General features: G+C 44.8%; 1 protein-coding gene across 4 annotated transcripts; it reads left to right on the forward strand.

Moving 5' to 3' along the window:
- Positions 1 to 834: 834 nt before the first annotated feature.
- Positions 835 to 15,858, forward strand: LOC117430951 (inositol polyphosphate 5-phosphatase K-like). 4 transcript variants are annotated; one of them, XM_034051548.3, is made up of 14 exons: positions 835 to 993; positions 2,829 to 2,916; positions 6,529 to 6,636; positions 6,845 to 6,953; positions 8,269 to 8,385; positions 8,644 to 8,819; positions 9,207 to 9,318; positions 9,609 to 9,718; positions 10,083 to 10,109; positions 11,891 to 12,113; positions 12,677 to 12,814; positions 13,181 to 13,264; positions 13,682 to 13,786; positions 14,182 to 15,858. In XM_034051548.3, the coding sequence occupies exons 2-14, from the start codon at positions 2,837 to 2,839 to the stop codon at positions 14,278 to 14,280; spliced, it is 1,488 nt and encodes a 495-aa protein (XP_033907439.3). In that variant the 5' UTR covers positions 835 to 993; positions 2,829 to 2,836; the 3' UTR covers positions 14,281 to 15,858. The 4 variants fall into 4 exon arrangements, with proteins under 4 accessions (XP_033907439.3, XP_058857156.1, XP_034759078.2 ...); XM_059001173.1 differs by lacking the exon at positions 835 to 993 and adding an exon at positions 1,809 to 1,945; XM_034903187.2 differs by lacking the exons at positions 835 to 993; positions 2,829 to 2,916 and adding an exon at positions 5,285 to 5,907.
- Positions 15,859 to 17,791: the final 1,933 nt, after the last annotated feature.

A 17,791-nucleotide genomic window follows, 5' to 3' on the forward strand; every position in this document is an offset into this window, starting at 1 on the left:
TTCATTCTTCTCAATGGTTTCGTAAGGGCTGGCTGGTTTGCAAGGGATTTTAACTCTGGCACTGGCAGAAAGATGAGTGATATTGACAGGTATCCATCAGTGAAAGATGAGTGATATTGACAGGTATCCATCAGTGAAAGATGAGTGATATTGACAGGTATCCATCAGTGAAAGATGAGTGATATTGACAGGTATCCATCAGTGAAAGATGAGTGATATTGACAGGTATCCATCAGTGAAAGATGAGTGATATTGACAGGTATCCATCAGTGTAAGATGAGTGATATTGACAGGTATCCATCAGTGTAAGATGAGTGATATTGACAGGTATCCATCAGTGTAAGATGAGTGATATTGACAGGTATCCATCAGTGAAAGATGAGTGATATTGACAGGTATCCATCAGTGAAAGATGAGTGATATTGACAGGTATCCATCAGTGAAAGATGAGTGATATTGACAGGTATCCATCAGTGACTGCATGGAGTGGAGTGGAAGCATTGGAAAGGGTTTTACAACACATAGAAGTTCAGCTCCATGTTTATTATGATCCCTTCACTTTCTCAGGGTGTGCTTCTGTTATCCTTATAATGATATACTCCCATTGCAAAGCAGATCCATTCCTCGTTTTACTACGAGTTTATTAGGAGCCATCTGAGCTTGTTACATACATACGGGGGCTAATCAAACTTGTATTAAAACCCGGAATGGGTGAAACTGCTGTGCAATAGGAGTCTGATTTCCACTGCAAAGCGTTTGTATAGAACGCATGGTAACGTCGCCCTCAAGACTGACATTGCCCTTTTAAGAGCTGTTTCAAACCTTGCCCTTTTAAGTAAAGTGCGCTGATAGGCTGGCAGAAAGGAAGTCAAGTGAGTGCTGAGTGACAGAGGAAAACACAAGCGATAGTGGAGGAAACGGCATCTGCAGTACTGTAGTTATCATCAGCCGGGCAGGAGCTATATTCCTCAGATCAGCACACAGGGAAAACAGGTAAATATTCAACATGCAACACGGGGTACCAGCTGCATGCTGCACAGGGTGACAGTGTATTATTGTGTGTGTGTGTGTAACAGTTTACTTGTTTACTCCTTTCTACCACGCATTTATTTAATGAAGTATTGATTATTATTATTATTATTATTATTATTATTATTATTATTATTATTATTACGTACGCTCCAGATGCGCTGAGAGTGATGTGGTGCTTTTAAACGTTTGATGAAAAATCAAAAATGAATATTCTTTCGACATGGTTTTTGATGTAAGCGTTAGTTCAGCCTGGACTTCTGGCGTTTCGAAACTGGGGATACGGTCCCGTGTGATTATAACGGAGTACGGTCACTGCTCGGTACGATCACAGACATGGTGCTTTGATGAGGGACTGATTCACAGCATGGAACGCATAGCGTTGATCAAATAGTTATTCCCTGCTGCTTCTAGAAGAGAAAACGTCATGTTTTTGGGGGGTGATCGTAAATAAAACATCTCCTTGGCAGCTTGCTGTTTTAATAAACACAAGTGATATATTTAATACCTGGAAAATATCACAAAGTTTCACGCCCTGTCTGGGATTAAAATGTCAAGCTCTGTGAGTTTGTTTTAAGTGTTTGTTTTAGGGGGGGGGGGAGTGGTTTGTTTGCGTATCTTTAAATAGCCAGCATGAGGCTAATTGTTAATTGCAGAAGTTTACGCAAGGAAAAAGTCATCCGCTTCGCAATGACGAACTACTTTCCTGTACTGTCTCTAAGCAACATAGACCGAACAGCTCCCGTCGTGCCAGACAGTATTAATACGCGCGGTCGCTGATGGGAGATTCAGATCAGCGCTGTTGGAAAGTACAGCAGCCACCAGCCCTGCGCTGTAGTTCACAGGTTTGCAACAGGTGCTGCCCGTTCAAAAGCCTATAACCGTGGATCAGGAAACAAGAGACCATTTAAATAATGTAAGGAACTCGGCCCAGTAGGGTAAAACAGCAAGCAGGCCATGGTAGACTTTGAGAAGGGAATTACAGGGAAATATATGATTATTGAGTGCTGTGTCTGTAGGGCACAGCATGTGACGATGTACACAGGACCGAATCAGGGTTAGCAAGGCCAGGATTAGACAAGGGGTTTAGCTGTAAGAAATTCAGGACATGGCTAATCTGCTGCAAGCAATCAGCCAATTATTTTTTTACGTAATACAAATAAACGCAGTTCATTAGCAAGGTTTTTTTTTTTTTTAATTATTAGTAGTTCTGCTTGGTATGCGCTGTGCAGCATTGCAGACTATGCGTGCCCAATGCTCCCTCCAACCCAGGGCAGGCTCGCCGTGGGACAACGAGGAGAAATGGAGAGGAATCGGGTCTCCAGGGCAGTCAGTTCAGCATCAAAAGTCATGTTACAAGAAAATGCACATTTAACCCCAGCGTCTTCATGTGATCTCAAGCCACAGGCGTGGAATCAGTCACAAGAAGCCTCTTGTTCAACATAGAAATCAGTTCTTTTTTAAAATTTTTAAATCTCCCTGGGAACAGACGCTTGCTTAATTAGTTTCTGTGCATACTGCACATCCGTTTAAAAATACTGTAAATAAATACCTGTGTGTCACTCATATTAGCTTGAAACTGGCTGCTCATTGAACAGTATGCTTGCAGTTGCCCTCTTGGGTGGACGGTTGTATATTATTGATTTTACTCAGTTGTTAGGAATACACTTTCTCTGTAATTCAAGCACATGGAGTGTGTTTTGTAAAGTGGGTGTGTGGCTTTGAGGGGACTCGAAACAGAATTGAGAAAGAACAAACGCTCGATCCTGTGTGACTGAAGCGTGCTTCTTGATTTGCAGGCGCAGTGATGGATTTGAGCCGAGTGTCCGATGCAGTCAGATCCCTGACCCTCGGGAAGTCTGACAGCGAGAAGAAGGGGACTTTCAGGTACTCCGTCATTCTAACTGCAAGAGAGCTCCACGGTGTGCGATAGGATCCCTCGCACTGATCTTAACATGCGGATCTGCAGAGCGTAGACGCTTCCCCGTTGACAGGGGCCAGCGCTTGTGACAGACTGACTTCAAAAGCTGCTACTGTATCGGGAACCCTCCTTTTTAAAAGGTCCCGTCCCAGATCTCTTTCCTACCTAGTTATCAAAACTCTTAACTGCGACTTGTGCCAGAATTGCCCTGAAATGAATGCAGAGTACTGCATCTGAATTCGTATGTGTGTTTTTAGAATGGATATCGAGATGTACTGCGTGGTCGTGCCGGAACATCACAAGCCACTGTGCACGCTGCTCCATACCTGTGGCTCAGTCTGTAACTGTTTTGTAATATAATAATGGGAGACTGGGCAGGGCAGGGTGCCCGGGTTTCAAACCCCCCCTCGCTCTTTTAAGAACCTCCTTGTGATGGCTTTAGTCTGCGGAGAGATTAGTCCCCCCTGAAAGAGGTATTTGTGGTTTCTGTGTAACAGGATTTCTGTGTTCAGCAGAGTGTGGCGTTGCTGTCCCAAGTGATTAGCCAGGAGTTACACTAATTAGGGGCAGAGCCCTGTCGGCGCACACAGGACAGCCGATCGGATTCTGCTGGATTCCTTAATAAAAGTTTACACCACAGTAAAGTGTAGGAAAAGCATGGGAAATCTTGACAGGGATGTTTGGTTTGCTTGCGTACGTTCTCTGGCTAGTTTTGATATCAGTGCCGATCAGATTGATATGACTTTCCTGCAAAACGTTATCAGCAACACAAACACCCCGTGGAAAAAAAGCCATGGCTTTGTTTCCTGTAAGTCTGCCGTGTTGTCAGAAGAGAGGGTGTCACAAGACTGAATTGCTGTAGTTTTTTTTAATTTTTAGAATTGTAGCTGATAAGTCCAAGCCACAAGCTGGCCTGACGGTTATTAGAGAGATGCATTTTCTTGGAGAAGGAGAGCGAGTAGCTGTCCTCTCGCGTGCCTGCTGTGTGGGGTTGGAGTTGTATCTGGGTGGTTAATCAGGTGATAAGGATTGCGTTTCCCTGACAGAGAAAGGAACAGTTCACCAAGTCTGACAACCATAAAAGGCAGGGTTTGTAATATACTTAATATGTAATAGATATTCACCAGCAGCACTCCACTGTAAAGTATTGGATGGTGTGGTCTTAAGGTTCCATTTATAATACTGATTCATTATTGTCATTATCAATTACAATTACTAATGTATAATTAAGACGAGAATGACTCATGCTTGAACTCTTGGAAGCCTGGCTCACTGAGTGCTGGTGTGACTGCCAATTTATACAGACAGATAAACAAGCTTCCGTCTCGTGCTGAAATTACCAACGATGTCTTCAAGTGCCACTGCCCCACATGTCTTGCAAACCTGCACACTTCTTGATGTGTCCTAATCATAGTTTTGCTACGAGTCTAATGAGACACACCCGAGCTTGTTACCTGTACACTGTAGCTGATCAAGCTGGTATTAAAACCTGGAATGGGTGAACCTGCTGTGCAATAGGAGTCTTATTTCCATTCCTGCTGTCTGCCGTTCTGTGACTCTTACAGCTAAACAATCTTGCTATTGCTTGCAATTAATTAGTTAATAGCTTCACAGCAAATGTACAACGCACTGATTCAGAGGCACTGTAAATAAAGCCTCTGCTGATCAAAGGCAGCGTGGCGGACCTGATTAAAGCTTGGCAGTGATTTTTCACAAATTCCAAGAATGCAGTGCTTTTACAAAAAGATATTCAAGTTTTATTTCCGCTGTGGGCTACTGTGTAGGAGACCAAGCATTCGAGACCTTCTGAACTGAGTGTGCTGCTGAGGGTGAAACTGCAAGCAAACAGCGCCACCTGCTGGTAATAATGACTCATGAAATACATTTCAGTTAACTGGTGGCATAACCCAAACTTTTTAATTATTACACTGATGCGTGCGCAATGAGGCTATTGGAAATAATTGTGTTGCAGGGTGGGTGGTAGTGCAAAAGTAATGACTTCTTCAATGATGCAGTCGGGTTACGATTCGTCAGGTTTTATAATGCATGAATCGCTTATTGTGTTTGACTTTGCATAAATATATACTCTTGCAGTTAAAGAGCGAGGTAGCTTATAATCAGGCTTTCACTTTTAGAAAACCCTGGTAGATATTAAACCGCACGTGTTACACGTCCCGTTGGAAACGCACCCATGGATCGTGGAAATGGCAAGGCTCCATTCATTCCCAGGACACGTGATCCAACTAATAACCTGAAGTAATCCCAACAACGTTAACACCTTCAAATCTCCAGATCTTTCTTATTCTTCGAGGGCCTGGAAGCTGGAAAGCAGAGAGCGCTGTTTGTTTATTTCACAGGATTTCCTCTTTTTTTTTTTTTTTTTTTCCTGGTAGCCTGTCCAGCGGTCGCTGGCTTTCAGTCCGAGTGCAGTCTGCAGTGAGGACAGACCGCTGGGGTGCTGCGCTGGTAAAGGGTTCTGAGAACGGCTTCAGGATCTGTGAATGCAACCCGAGCGTTCGCTTTGGAGCCCAGCTCTGCTGCTTGCACCAGCCGAGGACTCAAGCATTTGGTCAACCTGATTGATTTCTTATTAGATCTCTTTAAAAGAAAGTCTGGGAGTCAAGAATACCCGCCAAGGAATATTTTTCCAATTTGTTTTTTGCTTTGAAATTTGTATATATTATTTAAGTAACAATAGATTATATATTATTGATAATGGAGCCCCCCCCGGGCCTGCCAGTCCCCACCGGGCTGCGGCGTCGCTCGGACAGCCAGGGCAGCGCTTCCTCTCGCTCCTCGGAGGCCCGGGCCGTGCTGCGGCAGCGCGTGGTGCAGCTCGTGGCCTGCATGGAGGACCTGAGCTCCGACGAGGAGGTCCAGGAGGAGGTGTCCCGCACCCTGGATGAGGCCTTCCTGCTGTGCGGCAAGCGGAGCGTCCCAGATGAGGAGGACTTCAGGTGCTGCAGAGAGAGTAGAGGGGAAAGCAGCGGGCAGGCAGCAGTGATCTAGAGATCAGGCTGTGCTGGCTTTTGTGTTAGTTCAGTAAAAAAAAGTTTGCAGAACTCTAGTATACATAAAGGCAACACAAGCATTTTGTTTTCTGCAGTGGCACAGACTGTAAATGCATCAGGAATCTAGAACAGAAGATAGTGATCTGTTCCCTCTGGGAGAGCGGAGGCACAAGAGAGGACACTGAAAGCGAGGGCTCTTCTACCACTGCTCAGTCTCTTCTCCCATATATACCCTGCCTGTGATTAACCATCTATTTTCCTAACATATGCTGTCTTACATTCCTAGATATGCTTGCTAGGCACTGCTGCTTCGAGCACAGAGAACATTTGTGCAATAATATCATTGTTTAATTTAAACCCCTTAAATTCACTTGCCTGCAACTGGAATGTTATGGCTCATTTGCTTAGCCTTGATTTATTTATTGTATTGTGTAAAGCTGAAAAGGATCTGCAGCACGACATGTCAAGGATTCGGCAGCGTTCTGTCCTAGTGCTCCGGAGTGGAAGATCCTTCAGGGTCGCTCGTTTTGTTTGTTCTTTTCTAAACTCCTGGTTCTTCACCCCCAGGCTGCATGTGGTCACGTGGAATGTTGGCACAGCCCAGCCCCCTGATGATGTCAGCTCTTTGCTGTTGCTGGACTCTGAGGGGGCGGCGCCGGATGTGTACGTCATCGGGTGAGTAGAGTGCTGTGGTCACCATTAAAACACAGCTTACAAAGAGAAGGGCGGGAGTCTTGCTGCAAAAGTGTAGTCATGCAATCTAGTACAGTCTTCTACAGTAAATACATTTCCCCTGTAAGTCTCTGCTGCCATTGCTGAATTTGAAAAGGTTGCTGCTGGCAAGAAGAGTGGCTTCCTGACCTCTTCTTTCTGCTCCGCGCAGGCTGCAGGAAGTGAACTCCAAGGTTCTGAACTTCATCAGCGACATGACCTTCGACGACCCCTGGAGCTCCTTCTTCATGGACACTCTCGCCCCGCTCGGATACGTCAAGGTGGGAGTTGGGGGGGGGGTTCCTGCTACCTTCCATTCTGCTTTCCATTGGCTCCATGGTAAACCAATCAGGTCTCTTTCATTCTGGTCTGGTGGCCCTGAATGAGCACATTCTTGCCAGATATATACATCAACTCCACCTGCTGGACATTGAGCATATTACAGCTATAATGCATACATGTTGAGTTTGGGTCTCATCTTATTATTATTATTATTATTATTTATTTCTTAGCAGACGCCCTTATCCAGGGCGACTTACAATTGTTACAAGATATCACATTATTTTTACATACAATTACCCATTTATACAGTTGGGTTTTTACTGGAGCAATCTAGGTAAAGTACCTTGCTCAAGGGTACAGCAGCAACCCTCCGGTCAAGAGTCCAGAGCCCTAACCACTACTCCACACTGCTGCCCTTCATCTTGTGCAGATACAGCCAGTGGAGCCATTAGAAAGGTTCACCACAGTGCTTTGGCAGTTTTGCCATGCTTTTCTCATAATTATGTAATGCATTTACTATAGTTTACTCTGGTTTGCCTTGTTTATTAATATGCTTTACCATACTTCACAAAACATACCTATGCATGAATGTGCTTTATTACACTTTGCTATGCTGTTGCTATGGGAAACCTTTATAAGGGAGTGTACGCATGAGAACAGTTTGTGTCATTTCTTATTCTCCTCTTTATGATTTACAGTACAGACACTGAAGGTAGGGGCCCGGTTTAATTCCGGTGGTGTTATATCTTTTAAATCGATGATAAAGGAACATAAAACAATTAAGCAGGTGCTGCTTCAGTGTGTTTCTAACCAGCCCTGAACGACGCTGGCCTTTATCCAGAGTCCTCACTAGGAGAGCTGAACGGCTGAGTGCAGCTCAGAGGAAGGGGTGCTGTGCAGAGGCTTTATTGGTGCCTCAGTCCAGTTAACACAGCTTTATTTGTTTCTACCCTTCTTTTAAAGAACACTTCTACAGAAGCAAGCTGTGAAGAATCCGCTCTGAACCTCCAATGCAAGTTGAAGCATCGCTGTGCAGCTCACCTCTGTTTCAGTCAGGGTTGCGTTTAGCTGACAGTCCAATTTAATATCTGTATTTACATTTGGGGGCTCACTGGGGTTTAACGCATTGATTTTGGAGGTACCAGCAAAACGACTAGTCCACTGATCGGCCTCGTATTTGGTTCAGTCCGTTTTATATTGTTTGTAGGATCCTGAATTTGATCAACCTTACGTGGAAATGTATTTCAAACTTTAGGTCCAGGATAGACCCTTAAGATGGAACATCTCATTCCATTGACTCCTCTTGTCTTTCAGTTGACCTCCATCCGAATGCAGGGTCTCCTGCTGCTCGTCTTTGCACAGCACTGCCACGTCCCTTTTATAAGAGACATCCAGGCCAGCTACACCCGCACTGGCATTTACGGCTACTGGGTGAGTCATGAAGTCGGGGGAGCGCAGGTTCCTGGCTGTGTGAAGTCGCTGGTCTTCACTAGGGAGTCTGGTGCCCATGCGGGTTAGGTAGGCAAAACCAGCAAAGGACTGTTTCTCCTCATTGCGCTACAGCGGACCCTACCGGCCAGGCACCTAGTGAGCCCAGGCGGACACCTGCAGGGTTGGCCTCCAGAGGCTGGTAGCTCGCTGACATCTGCAGTGACGGTGTGTGTTTTTATATTGCTTTTGCTACCCCAGGGGAATAAAGGAGGTGTTTCTGTGCGCATGTCGTTCTACGGGCACCTGATCTGCTTTCTGAACTGCCACCTCCCAGCGCACATGGAGTACGCCAGCCAGAGACTCGACGACTTCGAACACATCCTGGAGACGCAGGAGTTTGAGACAGAGACCGCACCGAGGATCCTTGACCACAAGTGAGGGGGGAGGGGGTGGCGGGACCCCAAAATCAGTGCTAATCAGGGTCTGCGAAACCAGTCGCCAGTCATTAAGATGTGATTTAAAAATAATGAGTTTAAAGACTTTCCCACGAGAAGTCTTTGTCGCTGTCTTTGCGTTCTACCTTACAAGCCAACGTTTGTCTAAACGAATAGTTTCTATCAGTATTTCAGTAGCTGTATGAATTAAATCTATCCCTGCCGTTATGTATTATCACATTTAATGTTGTCTTGTCAATAAAAGTATCAAGAACAATTTATAATGTGCAGCAAAGTAACTTTTTATAATGCCTAGCAAAATACTACTGTCACTGCTGGATGGAAGGGATGTATTGAGCTTGTCTGTGTCTCGTCGTCTCGTTCCAGGGTGCTCTTCTGGTTCGGGGACTTGAACTTCCGCATCGCTGACCACGGCATGCACTTCCTGAGAGAGGCCATCAGCAACAAACGCTTGCACCTGCTCTGGGAGAAAGACCAGGTGGGGTGGAGGTCTGGCGCGACACAGTGCTGAACCCAGATCCGAGAGATTTAACACAGAGTAGACGTGCACGGTCATGTAGCAGCGTCCCACGCTGGTAGAGCTGACCTGCCACAAAAGCACCAAAATCAGTAGCTCTTTTATAAAGTGGGATCAACATCAGTTGATCGGTTGTGGTCGTGTTAGAGTCTGCTGTGGAGGTATCGCTTTACAGTGACCTTGCAATCCCTGTGTATGCATCCAGCTACAGCGGTTCATGCTTTATTTAACATGTTGGTTTCTCTGCGCAGTTAAACATGGCCAAGAAGAAGGAGGCTTTTCTGAAGGATTTCCAGGAGGGGCCTCTCCGATTCAAACCTACCTACAAGTACGACCTGCACTCGGACAACTACGACTCCAGGTAAAGCAAGACCTGCATCAGCAGGGAAACAGACCCAGGGTTGTGCATGTAGAACTGCCCCCCCCTACTCTCTGATATAGAACAGCCCAAATCCAAAAATGTTAAGAACTTCTGATTCTTATTGAGAATGCTTCCGATTGGCACGTACCAACGTAATCCACCAATAGGTAAAACAGGTACGTGTGCGTATTTTTTTTTTTTTATCTCAGGGTACTGGTACAGGTAACACGTTAAACCAGAATAAAAGTTCTATGGCTAGCAGTTTTCTGACATCGCCTTTTACTGCATTACTCTCACTGGAACTCGCTTCATGAAACCTAGAGCTTTGTGTTAACCTTCACCTGTCTTCTCTTTGGGTTTGCAGGGAGCAGAGGACGTGGTTGAGTTTTCAGTAAGATTATTTTGAGTTGGCTTTGTGGATTTCACAGGCAGTGTTTCGTGCTGGGAGCGTGACACATTAACCCTTTAAGCACTGCCAGCAAGTGTACTGGCCCTACAGACGCAGACGCCTATCCAAACCAAAACCATTCAAAGAAAACCAGTAAAGCAATCCAGTCAAACTGCTGGTCTGATACAGATGTGTAATATAGAGGAGCCCCTGAGAGTGTTGGAATATCCATGTACAATACAGGAAAAGAAAGGAAAAGAAATCGACTCAATACCAGTATGCCTGAAGGTTTCAATAGAACCCTGATATTAGCTTCTCATTGGATTGAAGTCAGCTTGTGTCACACATCACATTTCACACAGAGAGACTGACAGGCAGTATTGTTGATGGTGAGCAGGTTACAGGGAGATGTTTTACTGAATTAATGGTCTGCCGGGTCCTGTTGCTTTCATGGCAAATACTTCCTGCGTCGTTGCGATGCCTTATGCGATTATCTGTTTAAAGAAAAGAGACAAATAATCTGGACTGCACTTTGCTGGCAGGCCACTTGGTGGCAGTGTTCTAGGTGTCAGATCAGAAGAGCATTCATTGAGAGCTTCTGATTGGACCCCCACCCTCCTCCACAGACCTAGACCCCCTCACTCCTCCCTAAAACACTGTGTCTGTGTTTAGGGGTAGAAATCATTGTTTGTGCCCCCTGGAGATTTTTTGACCCAATGGAATTTTTTTTTTTAATTCCTAGGCAGGATCCATCAAGTACGTCAATTGGAGCTACCAGTGACCCTGCAATTTAAGAATTAAAACATTAGAAACATTTAAGACACGTTGAACCGTTCCATGACTTCAAACAATGTAAATGCCAGTTTAAAAATCTCTTTCCTGGGCTTACGTTTGTGAAGCGTTGAGTTTCACAGGCTGTGTTAGTTTGACCATCTCCTCTTCTTCATGGGACTCTGGGTCTAACTAATGGCTTCTCCTCCTCTAAATGTGTGTTTCACTTCTATGTGTTCTGCCTTTGTCATGCTAGTGGGTTGTTTTACCTGCATATAGACTTGCATGTGTCCCTGCCTGCGCAGTAGACTAGGTAATAAATCACTGACTGTGGCCACTGTTGGGATAAAAAGTTGTGTCCTTTTTATTCACTGTCTAAAACTATACTAAGCTTTCAAAACCACACTGACCCCCTTATCAGTCAGATTAATATGGATTTAAAAATAACAGCGTTAGTTTTCACATGTTATAACAGAACTGTGATTAGTTTGGAGAGGGTGGGTCTTGCATGTATTGTGTAGACAGATATAGAGGGGAATGCAGGGATGGAAATAAGACTCCCATTGCATAGCGGCTTGATCCGTTCCTAGTTTTACTATGAGTTTAATAAGACACATCTGAGCTTGTTACCTACACACTTTGTGGCTAATCAGGCTCGTGGTAAAACCTGGAATGGGTGAAGCTGCTATGCAATAGGAGTGTTCTTTCCATCTCTGGAATGGTAAATAGTAGGTAGAAGGAATGTTAGGTGTATCTTTTGCTATGGTGGTGTGTTCTTATCTCAAGGGGCGGTCAGTTTTGGATAATCAGTCTCAGTCTCTTATCTTCTCTTGAATTGATTTCTGAGGGGTAAAGTGCTGCCACTATTGCATGCTGTTGATTTAGCCAGTGCTAAATCTGAATCTCAAATCACGCACACTGCACGGCTGAACCTGAGCCACTGCTACAGACTGTACAGAGTTTACTGCACTGATGCTCTTGTTTTGAAGTTCAGCTGTGTTTCTGATTGACAGCGGGAAGAAGCGCAAGCCAGCCTGGACAGACCGGATACTGTGGAGGGTGAAGGGCGACGCCCACGATGCATCAGACCAGGAGGCGGAGCCAGAGCAGGAGGCGGAGCCAGCGGAACCCAAAGAGCCCGAGCCGTCTGTCCGGGTGACCCTGGAGAGCTACGCCAGTCACATGAGCTACGGCATCAGCGATCACAAACCAGTCACCGGAACCTTCAGCCTGGAGGTGAGATTGAGAACGACAGGGCAGCCCTCTCACACGGGCACACGGCAGGGGAGCAGAATGTCCAAACCTTCCGGAACCAAAACAATTCTACATTTAGAATTCACAAGAGACAAAAGGCTTAATATTTCTGTTTAACTGCAAATCTGATGAGAGAGTCCATTAGCTGTGCACAAAAATAGCCAAGCAGGGAGTTTCCGGCGACAGCTGATGCTGACGTGAGAATACTCCTGTCAGCTAACAGAAAATTATCAGAAAATCTTCCTGTCCCAACCAGATCCTTCAGGATACAATGTGCACCTAACTATTCTGCAGCCCAGGTATGAAAGCCCCCCAACTCCCCTTTTAGTGCTAACATTCATTGAACTTCCGTCAGAGGGAACAGTATGTGGTAATTAAAAGGGATGAGCAAGGAGGCATGGGTGACTTCTCTGAAGAGCGGTCCAGCATTGCTGTAACTAGAGCTACCTTGGGCCACACATCTTTAAATGGAAGTGGAGTCTGTATTGTCTGTAACCCCTTGCATGTGCACCAGTGTTAACACAGCGTCCCGTCCCGTCCCCCAGCTGAAGAAGCTGCACACCAACCCCCTGGTGATCATTCAGGCGGAGGGGGAGTGGAGTGCGGACTGGGACGCCCTCGTGACCTACAGCACACAGGAACCCTTCCCCAGCAGCACCTGGGACTGGATCGGCCTCTACAAGGTGAGACTCCGTCCTGCTCCACTAGAGACTGGGATGAGTGTTTTTCCCTAAAGAGCTGGGCTGCCTTCTGTGCTTCATCTGTAACACTGACAGACAGGACTCGGTTTATACAGAATCACGTGACGTTTACAGTGGAGGTGATCTCTGGAAACCAGTGAGTGGTGGGTAGAGCACACTGCGCTATTAATTGAACCAGGACACATGGATACAAATACCAAAACCAGTACTGGGCTTTAAAAAGAGGTTTGCAACAGTGTGTAGGACAGTACGCTGGAGGGAGGTCTGGAAAAGGGAAGGATTGAGAATGCTGGGAGGAGTCCCAGGCTGTTCTGCAGCCCTGACGATGCTCACTCTCGCCCCCTTTAGGTGGGGTTCAGGAGTCACATGGACTACGTCACCTACATGTGGGTCAAGGATGATGAAGTGTCCTGCACTGATGAAGTCGTTCAGGTACAAACGGACCAGCCCGTCCTGCAGGGATGGAAATAAGACTTCCATTGTATAGCGGTTTGAACCCTTCCTGGTTTTACTAGGAGTTTTGTACGCTGTGGCTAAACAAGCTCGTAGTAAAACCTGGAATGGGAGAAACTGCTACTCAGTAGGAGTCTTATCTCCATCCCTGGTTTCCTGCTTTTTTATTTCCTTTTTAAGAAGTGGTAACAGAGTGAAACTGAAAACCGAGCTGCGTACTAAACTGTGAATCGCTTCAGCACCAGCTCAGCATTTCGTGTAGATTATATAACGTTTGTGATTTAGCTGTGTGAATGTGACACTCCAGAATGCCATTGTAATTAGTGCTGTGAGTGTCTGTGCAGGGCGGTCCGCTCTTCCACCCATGTGTGTGTGTGCCTCTTGCTCTCTGCGCAGGTGTATGTGAGCAGGGATGAGATCCCGGTCCTGGGGGGAGAGTTCTTGCTGTGCTACTTCAGCAGTAACCTGAAGAGCATCATTGGAGTGAGCCCCCCTTTCCAGGTAAGGAGCTCCGAGGTGCCCCTTCCATTCCCCACTGCACTGTTTAAATAGAAGACAAGAGAGATCACAGTCAGGGTTTGGGTCGATCCCTGCGTTTCATTTCCAATTCCCATTGCCTTTTGATCAATTCCAACACATCATTAATCAAAATTGCAATTAGCAGTATTCTGTGAATTACAAGCAGAGGCAGCAGATTAGTTAAAGTCGTTGTTTGTTTGTTTGTTTGTTTGTTAGTCAATTAAATTGGCTTCAAATGAAAGCAGTTGAACAGTCGCCACAATTGTTACGTCTCTAAAATGTGAATTCCAGTTCCTTGGAAGGACTCTGGGCTCTGCTTGCTGGCGGAGTGGCTCGAATGTTATTGCACTGAGCGTTCCGTTTCCCCTTTCTTCCAGATCAGCCGGTCGAAGTCCGCCCCCCAGGAGGGCGTGACCCCTGACAGCGTGAACGGAATGGACAAGCCCGACCTCCTGGGGTCGCCTGACGAGTTCTGAGAGCCCCGCCTCTTTGTGATTGGCTGCGTGAAGAGACACGCCCACTCCGCAGCCATGCCGCACCGGCCCAGTTTTTAAAGTCTTAGCCCTGCTCGTTTTTAAACCTGACGTGAGAGATGTGAGCCCCCTTTAAATACAGAGCTGGCCTCAGTTCAATACATAAACCAGGTCTTTATCCAATGTAGGTTACAAACCGAAAGGGCCGCACACCACACACTTGGGTCTAAATGCTCCAGCAAGTACATGTAGCAGGTACTAGTGCATACATTGGACTTGGTGGCCAGTGAAGCAGCTGTATATAGTGGTTATTATATCTGTTTTATGATTGGGTTATAGACAGTGACACACTGCACTGTTTCTATGTGTAGGGGGTCTGTTATTCCAATGGAATAATTTGGCAGAACTGATACAATGAGAATGCCGTGTCATCACGCACACACCCTCCTACACGCAGTCACGTGACCTGTAGTATATTCTAGACTGTATTATTTTACAAATGTTTTAATGATGAGAACTTGCCAGGCTTTTTTTTTTTTAAACCTGAAATAATGGCTGTGAAATTCTTTGGGCACGTTCTAATGAGATAGATCCCTGATTCTGTAAATCATTTCCAGTGACGGCTGTATTTCTAACAGTAGCATTGTACAATTTCTTTAAACAGGACGTTGCACCGAACAGCAAGCCTAAAATTCAGTAAACAATGAATCTCAGTCTGGATCAGGACTTACTGTGCTGTATATCAGGACATATTTTAATTATTATAATATTTTTGCAGTAGTAACCCTAAGGGTAGTTGTCACTTTACAGTCCAGGCCCCTATTGTTATAGGGAAGAAGGATCTGTCAACTTTTGAATTGCTGTTCCTTCAGTGTGTTACAGTTTGTTGTATTTATTTAATGAGATAGAAGAGAGTATAGAGAGACTGGACAGCACGGGGAGAAGCTACGAACTACACCACACTCTCCATTCAACCGTCTACATCAGTCAGAGGTGATCAGTCAGTCTCTGGTCAATTGGAATTAGTTACAGCAGAACCAGGCAGTACCCTGGAAGAACACACAGGAAGTGAGGTTTGCCTCAACATTGTTTTTTTTATTTTGTAACATTGAATTTGATCCTTTTTATAAGTTCTAACACAATCACAAATGAAAATGACAAGGATATGGCGCAGCAGTGGACTGAACTGGGAGCACAAGCAGTCGAATGCAGCGCCTCTTTGAAACCCTTCATGATGATTAATCATGTACCCCACCCCCCCATGTAACCCTGCCGGCCAGATCCAGCACCGGCTTCAATACAAGTACAAGGGCTTCTATCATAGGTCAGTACCAAGGTCTGGTGAAAATACAGTTTAATACTGTTGGTTGGGTATTTTTAAACGTACACATGACTGCTTTAGCGTTGTGTAAATGCTGTTAAGATGTGCAAAGCTGATTCACTTTTCTTGTAATCCACCTGTACTGTATGGAAAGCCAAAAGTGCTCAATTTTCATAGTGAAATAAATACATTATTATTATTATTATTATTATTATTATTATTATTATTATTATTATTATTATGAATAAACATATATGTCAGTGCTTGTATTCCCTTGTCTTCTTTGACAGCTGGCTGGTCACATATCAGAGTTTACCATGGTGCTGCATATCAACATTGATTGACAAGGCTGGATATAAGACTCCTGTTGCACAGCAGTGTCACCCATTCCAGGTTTTAATACGAGCTTGATTAAACACAGTGTACAGGTAACAAGCTCAGGTGTGGAATGGATCAAACGGCTGTACACTGGGAGTCTTGTTTCTTCCCTGTGTTAAGTGATATATTAAGAGAGTTTGACTGTAATATGCTTTACAGTGGCTTTACCATCAATGTAAGCGTGATTCTCCACATGCTCTGTTCACAATTATTATTATTATTATTATTATTATTATTATTATTATTTATTTCTTAGCAGACACCCTTATCCAGGGTGACTTACAGTGCCTTGCGAAAGTATTCGGCCCCCTTGAACTTTGCGACCTTTTGCCACATTTCAGGCTTCAAACATAAAGATATGAAACTGTAATTTTTTGTGAAGAATCAACAACAAGTGGGACACAATCATGAAGTGGAACGAAATTTATTGGATATTTCAAACTTTTTTAACAAATAAAAAACTGAAAAATTGGGCGTGCAAAATTATTCAGCCCCTTTACTTTCAGTGCAGCAAACTCTCTCCAGAAGTTCAGTGAGGATCTCTGAATGATCCAATGTTGACCTAAATGACTAATGATGATAAATAGAATCCACCTGTGTGTAATCAAGTCTCCGTATAAATGCACCTGCACTGTGATAGTCTCAGAGGTCCGTTTAAAGCGCAGAGAGCATCATGAAGAACAAGGAACACACCAGGCAGGTCCGAGATACTGTTGTGGAGAAGTTTAAAGCCGGATTTGGATACAAAAAGATTTCCCAAGCTTTAAACATCCCAAGGAGCACTGTGCAAGCGATAATATTGAAATGGAAGGAGTATCAGACCACTGCAAATCTACCAAGACCTGGCCGTCCCTCTAAACTTTCAGCTCATACAAGGAGAAGACTGATCAGAGATGCAGCCAAGAGGCCCATGATCACTCTGGATGAACTGCAGAGATCTACAGCTGAGGTGGGATACTCTGTCCATAGGACAACAATCAGTCGTATACTGCACAAATCTGGCCTTTATGGAAGAGTGGCAAGAAGAAAGCCATTTCTTAAAAATATCCATAAAAAGTGTCGTTTACAGTTTGCCACAAGCCACCTGGGAGACACACCAAACATGTGGAAGAAGGTGCTCTGGTCAGATGAAACCAAAATCGAACTTTTTGGCAACAATGCAAAACGTTATGTTTGGCGTAAAAGCAACACAGCTCATCACCCTGAACACACCATCCCCACTGTCAAACATGGTGGTGGCAGCATCATGGTTTGGGCCTGCTTTTCTTCAGCAGGGACAGGGAAGATGGTTAAAATTGATGGGAAGATGGATGGAGCCAAATACAGGACCATTCTGGAAGAAAACCTGATGGAGTCTGCAAAAGACCTGAGACTGGGACGGAGATTTGTCTTCCAACAAGACAATGATCCAAAACATAAAGCAAAATCTACAATGGAATGGTTCACAAATAAACATATCCAGGTGTTAGAATGGCCAAGTCAAAGTCCAGACCTGAATCCAATCGAGAATCTGTGGAAAGAACTGAAAACTGCTGTTCACAAATGCTCTCCATCCAACCTCACTGAGCTCGTGCTGTTTTGCAAGGAGGAATGGGCAAAAATTTCAGTCTCTCGATGTGCAAAACTGATAGAGACATACCCCAAGCGACTTACAGCTGTAATCGCAGCAAAAGGTGGCGCTACAAAGTATTAACTTAAGGGGGCTGAATAATTTTGCACGCCCAATTTTTCAGTTTTTTATTTGTTAAAAAAGTTTGAAATATCCAATAAATTTCGTTCCACTTCATGATTGTGTCCCACTTGTTGTTGATTCTT

This window comes from Acipenser ruthenus, chromosome 26 (assembly GCF_902713425.1).
Source record: "Acipenser ruthenus chromosome 26, fAciRut3.2 maternal haplotype, whole genome shotgun sequence".
Taxonomy (NCBI): domain Eukaryota; kingdom Metazoa; phylum Chordata; class Actinopteri; order Acipenseriformes; family Acipenseridae; genus Acipenser; species Acipenser ruthenus.